General features: G+C 33.0%; 1 protein-coding gene across 1 annotated transcript; it reads left to right on the plus strand.

Moving 5' to 3' along the window:
- Positions 1–2769: 2769 nt before the first annotated feature.
- On the plus strand, positions 2770–9296 carry LOC108208045 (uncharacterized). The gene is made up of 19 exons (XM_017378519.2): positions 2770–3130; positions 3852–3889; positions 4007–4029; positions 4698–4804; positions 4897–4948; positions 5036–5120; positions 6277–6367; positions 6790–6828; positions 6928–6995; positions 7096–7158; positions 7425–7480; positions 7567–7640; positions 7785–7877; positions 7963–8064; positions 8179–8259; positions 8337–8425; positions 8541–8556; positions 8754–8864; positions 8954–9296. Exons 1-19 carry the CDS (start codon positions 3014–3016, stop codon positions 9053–9055), a joined length of 1407 nt encoding a protein of 468 aa, XP_017234008.1. The 5' UTR covers positions 2770–3013; the 3' UTR covers positions 9056–9296.
- The last annotated feature ends 128 nt before the right edge of the window (positions 9297–9424 follow it).

Consider the following 9424-nt stretch of genomic DNA (forward strand, 5'->3'; position numbering starts at 1 on the left):
CTTATCAATAGGAGGATGATTGTTGTTGGGACAAAGAACTTGAAAATATGGTCCTGTTTAAAAGTCAGAGCTTTGTGATAAAATTAGAAATTTGAGATGTTTTAGAGGTTTGACCGCTGGAATCCGCTAAAATTAGTGTTTGGTAGTTATGAGATTGAAATAGAGGTTTGAATTCAAAAAACTAATTTTGAGGAGTTTTTTGGGTTAGAGATTTTGATTTGTATCAGAAAAATCTAATCCTATCTACCAGACAGTTTTACGAGAAATAATTAATTTAATCTGCTAGTAAAAATATCTACTTCAATCAGTTAGTCGAACCATCTAATTCAATCTACTAACCACTAACTCCCACACAGGATCTATATCTTGGTTAGTTCTCAGTTCTCACTCTTCAAAACTTCATAAACAACTGTCCCTTCTCTGTTTAGAAAAAAAATATACAAAAAGTTATCCCTTCTTTCCCGTGAAATCGTATTATTTATGTGGGTGTTTGACACGGACTTATAAACTCGCTTCTGGAATTATAAATTAGAAGCACTTATTTGTACCGTTTGTGTAAGGAGTCAAGAAGCACATAAAAAAAGCTATGAATGCTAGCTTTTGTCTCACAGCTTCTATTTATTTACCAAACACTTTTATCACTTATAGATCTTAACTTGCTTCTAACTTCTACTTCACTTTTTTATTTTAAATAATAAGCACTTATTTAAGTTCACCCAAACGGCCCTATATATCTTTTACTTCTGCAAGTAAAATTACAGTACATCTTTTTCCTCCGGAACAAGTAATTGCAGTAATGTGACTTGACACACCTTCTACATTTTTTAGAGGGCTCCTTCAAATTACTAACCACCTTGAACAACTTTTTTACAAAACTAACCATCTTTTTTTTCATTTTGCAAATATGACCACCCTAAATCACGAACCCTCCGGCGAACATAGCGAGGGAGCAAGGGCGAACACCATATTTTCCATCGCCCCATGCAAAGGCGAACAATATGTAATTGTTCAGTGGTGTTTGCCCCTTCCCTGGGCGAACACAGTGTGGTCAAAATGTGGAATGAGCGTGTCTCTTTCTCTTGGTGTGGCTAGCGACCAGCCCTTGTGGGCTTCTGAGTGCGAAGTGTTGGCTGTGCTCTTGTTACCTTCTCTATAAATTCTAAACTCTACTGGTGTACGTACCACCTAATATGCTGTCGTAAAAATTTCCTAATTGATTAATTTCCGTAATATTATTAATTGATTTGATTTTTGTAATTCTATTAATTTTTATAAGTTTTTTATTTATTAAAATTAAAATATTATATCATTTTAAATATGAAAAATTATAGAATTTATGATGTAAATATATATTTCTTAATAAATAACCAGTACAATAATAACTAAATATTAAATAATATTTTAATATTAAAATACACACGATACGATTTTCACTTTGATTAATTCTTTCGATTAATTCCTGATTTTTGATTAATCTATATCGGTAGTTCAACCGACTAGGTCCGATAGATATCTTTTACATATAATTTTTAATTTCTTTTGTTATCGACTAAAAACTAAAAAGTGGTGATAACTTGATCGATTTTTTTTTCTCTAGAATATTCAAGATTTTTTTTGTATTAAAACACTAACGAATTTTATTCGTGTACTCCCTCCGGTCCATTATATAGGACGTTTGATTTTTTACACTTATCTTTAGGAATTTTGACCATATATTTAAAATTGATATAATATTTACGAAATACAATTCAATATTTACGAAACAACACATTTAATTTATAGTGTTTTTAATTTTTTTATAAATAAAATTATCATATTTTTCAGTTTATTTGAATTTTTTTAAATAAAATAAACGAATGAAATAAACGAAGTGTTGAATTTTAAAAACAAAATATTTAACAAAAATAAACACTGTGTTCGCCCCTGCATGGGGCGTTCACAGTTAGGACAGTAAATGTGTTCGCCCTTTCTTCGGGCTTACAAAAATTTTTTCCACCCAGTTGTGTTCGCCTGAGGGATGAAACAATTAGGGTGATTAGTTTTGTGAATTGAAAATTTGGATGGTTAGTTTTGTAAAGATTGTGTTCCGGGTGGTTATAAATTTGAAGGAGCCTTTTTTTTAGAGTACCTTCTGCATTTCTAACTAAGAAACTTCAATTTTCAACAAAATTACTTGTACAATTACAGTAACTGACAGTCCAATTAAGTGGATTTGCAGTAGCTCATCTCTTAGGCAAAGGTCAAATCAATAGTCAGAGCATTAATTACACTTAAAAAACCAAATTACTGAAGAAAGAGATTGTAGGAGTATATTTTAATTTTAATTCTCCCCGTTTGTTGCGAAATGTGAAGAATAAAATATACTCCCTCTGTCTCTAAATACTCATATTTGTGTTTTTCACGTTTGTCAACACACATTTTTGATCGTTAATAGTTTTCATTTCGTATTAGCATTAAATTTAAAAACTTCACTGTATTAGAGTACTCGTGAATACGAAGTTAACAAGAGTGACTATATTTAATCTTATAGATTAGACGTAAATCAGTAATTTATCTCATGTCCGCATTCAAACTAGAAAGTATAAAGAAACGGAATTCTCATTCTCTGGCATGTCTATTTAAATCAAATTTAATAACCTGAACTGAAAGAGTAACTTGCACGGCGTGAAACAAATGAACAAATATTCGGTTAAAATAATAATTACAGAGGAATAAGAATAAATGTAGGGCCTTAAAAATGTATGGCATTTGTATTTTCACATTCCAGCAGTCACCACAAACATGAGCCACAAAGTGACAAAGAGCAGCAAGCAACTCTGCTGCTGCCAAATTTTCAGTATTTAAACTCACCTCCCGCACCACTCCGCTTCTCTCTCTAGCACTCCCCCCTTCTCCACCTCTCTCTCCACACACACACACACACGTTCTCTGTATATCTACAAAGTAAAACCCTAGCTACTCCACTATATAGTTTCTAAACATTTTCTACTCCATTTGTGCTATTAAGTAATCAATGGGAGCTATCAACAACGACGACTATCCGCGCTATCTCTACGCCTCATCCATGGCGGACCGCCGTGTTTCTAAGCAAGTTCACGATAACGTTCACGGCAACATTTATCTCGATCCTGTACGTCTCCTTCAATCTCTCTCTCTCTCTCTCTCTCATATTTATATATGTATGTATAAGTATTAATGTATATCAGAGTATGAATTCACACTTTCATGCCTGCTATACAGTTTACTTCCGTAATTTTTTGAGTTCATATCTTTAATTTGACGAAATAGATTATATCTTACGCTTATTTGCATTTCATAAGTTTATAGTTCTGAGTCTCGTTGACGACTTGTTGATTTTGTTTATTTTCGAGTGCATTGTGTTCGATGAGGATTAAAAAACTATCACAGCGGTGATTATGCATCATTTTGTGTGATTCTCGGTGAATTTGTTTTTCGACTACAAATCATGATATTAGAATATGAGAATATGCTCTTGTAAATACTCTGTTATTGAGATTAGTGAACACGGAGCTAGATCAGGATTATTATTGTTTTAGGTTAATGTTTTGGATGTAGTATAACTACTTCATGATATCATTTATTCTGTCTTCATGTTTCATCTTCTCAGCTTAATATAATTTAATAGACACGGAGACTCGAGTTTTACATATCGAGCTTGCTTTTGTAGTTATAACTTCACTATAACGCTGATAGCTAAGATTTTGTCATCATTTCTAATGCAAGTTCGATTAATTCTATACAACATGTTAAATAACTGGACTGCAATGTAGTTTATGCACATTGGAGAACCAAATCATAAATTTGTATCTCTTTTCATCTGTATATTGCAGCTCTCTTTGAAGTTTGTTGATACTGAACAGTTCCAGAGGCAAGTTAATTATTTGTAAAATTTATTTCTGTATTTGCACTTTTTCGCTTGGAGTTGCAGTTCTTTCATTTGCTCAAATTTTACTACTGTGTGATGTAAATTTTCTGGATATTGCAGACTTCGTGACCTGAAACAACTAGGTAATATGAATTCACATTTGTTAATATATGTTACAACAATTAGTCGTCGATGATAATTATTTATATGTCATATACGCATAACATTTTTCACTACTTTCTTAATCTTAACTAAGCTAAGATACTGTACACTCTCATTTTTAAAGAGGATTACTAAAACATTGATGAATGTGTTTTTGCAGTATATGACTTGTATCCAAAGTCAAAATCCATAAGGCTCACATATTAGATGCTATTACAAATTTAGATACTAATTTTGGCTCTGCTTCTTTTCTCTTCATTGTTTTTTAATTGCAATTCGAGGAAGAAGAGTAACTTCCTTTTTTGAAAGATTTAACTGAATGATACATATTGGACATAAGATATAGGGAGCAATTAAATGCTAAAAACTGGAATCTACTTACTACTTTGTGGTAGATACATGTCTGCAAATATTCCGAATGTTAACCAAATGCTATTATGCTGGTAACTCTGTTACAAAGATTTTTCAGTTATATTTTTTTGCTCCAAAAATTATTAACATTTAAATAATAAATTCATTTATTAAAAGAAAAGGATGTAATTCTGGTGTTTCCATTACTAGTCACTAGCCTCATCTACTCAGTGTCACTGTCCTACTGCATTGCTGAAGTTTATGAAGTCCTCACTAACTCATGTTGCTTGTGTTACAGGTCTCACATACCTGGTTTATCCAGGGGCAGTACATTCTAGGTTTGAGCATTCATTAGGGGTGTATTGGCTGGCTGGTGAAACTATTCACAAGATCAAGATTGACCAGGTACACAAAACTATCTAGCTGATGTGATCACTTCCATTTTCATGGCATATTTTTTGTGGTATAGTCATCCTGTGAATACATTACTTCTGCAGGGCTCTGAACTCGGCATTGATCACTTTGATATACAGACAGTAAAACTTGCTGGTAACTGATAATTGCTTGATGTGCATTTAATTTGTAAGGACCATGGAGTCATTTTTCTAATTCTGTTTTTGTCAATTCTTAACCTAGGGCTGCTACATGATGTGGGCCATGGACCTTTTAGCCACATGTTTGAGAAAGAGTTTCTTCCCAAAGTTCGTCATAACCACAATTGGTAATCACCTATCTCCGGTGCATTTCTTTTAATTACAACAATAACTTGACATGAAACTATTAGGGAGAGAATTGCTGCTTTTAAAAATAATAAATAACCGAGCTTTCTTAGACACGTTGTTTTGTTTATTTTTGTGCTTTAACTCTGATATCATAGCAAAACTTAGAACACATGACTATTTTGAAAGAGCAATTAAGTTATTTTTACTGTATTCATCTTTTCATAAATTAATAAATCTTAATTCATTGTTCAGAAGAACTTATTTGCTCAACTCTATATCACAGAGTTGATTGATAAGTTTGTCAAGACAATTGTAACTTATGTGATATGCTATAGGAAGAAAGGGTATGATTGTACTAATAGTTGCACTAGAATATCTTAGCCAATGAAATGTTGGTGATAGTTCCACATGAACTTGTGCATGTGAGAGAAAAGAGGACCGTGCTTATAAGTTATCGCTTATTTCAAGTGATAAGCATTAAATTCTTGTTCTGAAGATATCTGTCTCTTGTGACAATTACACAGATAGCACTCTCAAGTATGTAGAATATATGGTCTATTGCTATATGATATGCAGAAATCTGAAGTGTAATGAATTTTGTATAAGAAAGTTTCAGATAAACTGCTCAGATCTTATGTCTTTACCCTAGGTTAACTCGTTGCTAAGTGGGAAGTTTAAGTTGTATGCCTAGCTGAAGTTTCAATAACAGAGTGGCCTAAACTGTTCAAGAACAGTTAATCTTTGACAGCGAATTGTATTAGAACAGTCTCTTTCTCATGTACAGGTTCAACATTTTCTTCTCATATCTAAGAACATTTTGGAATGATCGACAGCTAATGGGATTAATAAAATTAAGGACTTAGTTTATATATAAATCTTTGAATGGGGACGCGGTGTCAATTATTGTGGTTGCCTGGTCTATTGTCTCACTGTGGTGAAGATTCAAATGCATACTGCATAGCTCATAACATATAGGTTACTCCTATGAGCTCCAACTGGTACTGTCTTGTTGTATAGTGTTGCTATTTAAAGTATGCATGTACTCTATCCATTCCAAACCTATCCTCTTGTTTTCTATCGATTCCTGTCAAATTTGTTTAGCCTTTTTTATACATTTATTATTTAGAAAACCACCAATCTGACTGATATGTGTAGGTCTCATGAGCAAATGTCTTTAAAGATGATTGACTACATTGTTGATGAGCACAATATAGAAATTGATCCTGACATTCTGAAGAAATTGAAGGTAAACTCTTTTGTGTTTGATTAATATCTTCTTACACAATTTCCCTGAATCTTCTTGTGTACTCCGAATTTTAAATCCCACTTTTCGTAATACTAATATCATAATTTTTGTAATTACCTGTTGGAGGATATGTACACCTGTAAGAGGATATATATCAGACTGAAATTCAATTCTACTAAGATTAATTTAAGGATTTCAACATTCTTAAAAAAGCCATTGCAGCATTAACATATTTGCTTACATGTACTTCTTGTTTGTGTATTTGTGGTTCTTGAACATATTGGAGTTATAATTTTCTTGAAGTGAAGCAGAAGTTGTCACTGAAAGAATTAAAAAGGGTTGAGCATCAATAGATAAACAATTAACTGCTCCTTTTTACTGTTTTCCTCTTTGCTGAAACCTTTTTCTTTTTTGAATTCCAGGAGATGATTGTTTCAAGTTCTGAGGATACTTCATCAACAGTAAGTTTGTATATTACAATGTCCTGCAAAACATATTTCTTTAGCCCCTTCAAGTATATCTCTGTTAGTACTCTTGTATGCATGATTTCCCTTGTGCAGAGTTTGAAAGAGAAACGCTTTTTGTATGACATTGTTGCCAATGGTCGAAATGGAATAGATGTTGACAAGTATGCATATATCAATTATTATCCCCACTCACCTTCATAGATGATTCTTAAGTTGTGCATCTTGTACGGATAAATAATTATATGACTCTAATTTTTACAGATTTGATTACATTGTTCGGGACTCTCGGGCTTGTGGTTTGACATGCTGTTTCCGTTTTGACAGGTTTGTGAAGTGTTATAAGTTCCATTAAATGGACATTTAGAGCACTCGAACTCTCTACCTGATAACTCCTAAGCACAATTTTCAGTTTTATTTTCTATTAGTACTCTCCAGATATTCTTCTTAATACTCTTAAAAATGTGTTTTGTCTTAATTTCTAATAGTACTCATATCTAATATATATAACCAAATTTTGCTCAAATCGTTTATCTATTTATTTTTGTAGCTAAATCTACAAACTTATAATACTTTACCTAATCAACTTGCAGACCTCTGGATACCATGCGAGTTATAGGTGACGAGATATGTTATCGTGCCAAGGAATGTCAGTACAGTTAAACTTAAAACTTTGTTTTCCAGATGTTGTATTTAAGGGCTGCATTCTTGAGATTATATTTATTATACGTTCAGATCTTACGATATACAAGCTGTTTTCCTCCCGTGCTGACTTGCATAGAACAGTCTATACACATGCAAAAGTGAAGGTTCTTACATTAATTTCTTGTATACTTTCTAATGTTCAATTTGTTATCTGGCCAAAAACTTGGCATCTCTGGCCACTTTGCATGTTTTTGGTCCAGATGTAACCATAATATTCTACATCTGATACATTTCCTCTTTCGTTTCAGGCAATAGAACTCATGTTTGTTGATGCCCTCACTAAGGCACATAATCACCTTGATATCTTGTCCTGCATTGATGACCCAGCTGAATACTGGAAGGTCATACTATTTTTGATTTTTTGATAAAGATTTGGTTCTGATCTTACATGACCTCCCACCGCATACTGATATGAATAATATGCAGTTAGATGATTCAATTATGAAACACATTGAAACTACTAGAAGTGAAGAGCTCAAGGAGTCAAGGGATCTGATCTCGCGCATTCGTCGAAGAGATCTTTATCAGGTTATGAAGATGATAATTAGATAATGAGAAAACTAGTTTGGACTAAATCAAGCTAACCTTGTCAAGATTAGTTGCTCTTGACTGTAATTATAAATTCTACTTCTGCTGTCGCAGTTCTGCAATGAATTCACTGTTCCCAAGGATCAGCTGGAATACTTCAAAGATGTTACACCCCAAGATATTATTTGTTCCCAGGTTTGTCTTATATCTTTTTTTTTTCCCGATACTTCTTATATCCTCTATCCGGATGTCACTGAATTGCTTTTGGACAGAAAGCTGGTGTTACACTAAAGGAAGAAGATATTGCAGTGAGCAATATAAAAATTGACATGACACGTGGAAGGAAAAATCCTCTAGAAAGGTGCATGATAAATATCATAATGAATTTAATGCATACACCAAACGCACCACATCACCTTCTTGCAGATTTAATTGACAGTGCTTTGTTTGTTTTTGTGCATATTCTTTCATTCCAGTATCAATTTTTTCAAGGTACTTGTTTCTACTGCTTAAAAGCTTATTAAGTTTCTTTTGCATTCTATTATTTTTGTCATAGTTTAAGAGATGTCATGTTAATCCTAAAAGAACTATTACTCTACAAAGCTGCCAAAATTGAATTCAGATTATGTTCTTTTGTCACCACTGATTATTGCTTGCCAAGTGGATGACAACACTTAAATTCTTACCAGGATTATGAGTGTAATGAAAAATTCCCTATTCCTGATGAAAGGATCAGTCTTTTGTTGCCCGAGTGTTTCCAAGATAAGATAGTCAGAGTGTACTCCAAGAAGCCTGAACTGGTTTGATGTTAACATCCTCCTTTCAGACACAAGCTGTAGTTAGACTTTTTTATTATATATTTATAACAATTTAATGTATATTGTTATAGGTTGAAATAGTTTCTGAGGCTTTTGAGAACTTTCAAGTGAAGAATTATGGAATGAAAACACAAGTTCATGGCACTCCCCAGAAGAAGAGACAGAAGAAGTAGCTGCCAGTGGCGCATCAGTTTGGTTTCAGCTGGAGCATGTACATGACTCTCTAAATACAATGGTACTTAAAAAAACATACCAAAATTTTGTTGCGGATTATATATATAGGTTATGAAAACATAAAAATGTGAACTATATGATATTTGAATCTCGCCGCTATGAAAACATAAAGATGCGAGCCATATGATATATTGATATAACTGCTTGAGCAGAATATGTGGACCACGTGTATCTCACCTGCTTTTACGTGCCTGGGATATTGTATTCCTCATGTAAATACCTATATTACTATGGGTTCTGTATGGTTGCTGAATGGAATTAACTTCCACTGCTGACAACTTCAAAATATTATAGTTAAGTGCATTATG

This window comes from Daucus carota, chromosome 2 (assembly GCF_001625215.2).
Source record: "Daucus carota subsp. sativus chromosome 2, DH1 v3.0, whole genome shotgun sequence".
Classification (NCBI taxonomy): domain Eukaryota; kingdom Viridiplantae; phylum Streptophyta; class Magnoliopsida; order Apiales; family Apiaceae; genus Daucus; species Daucus carota.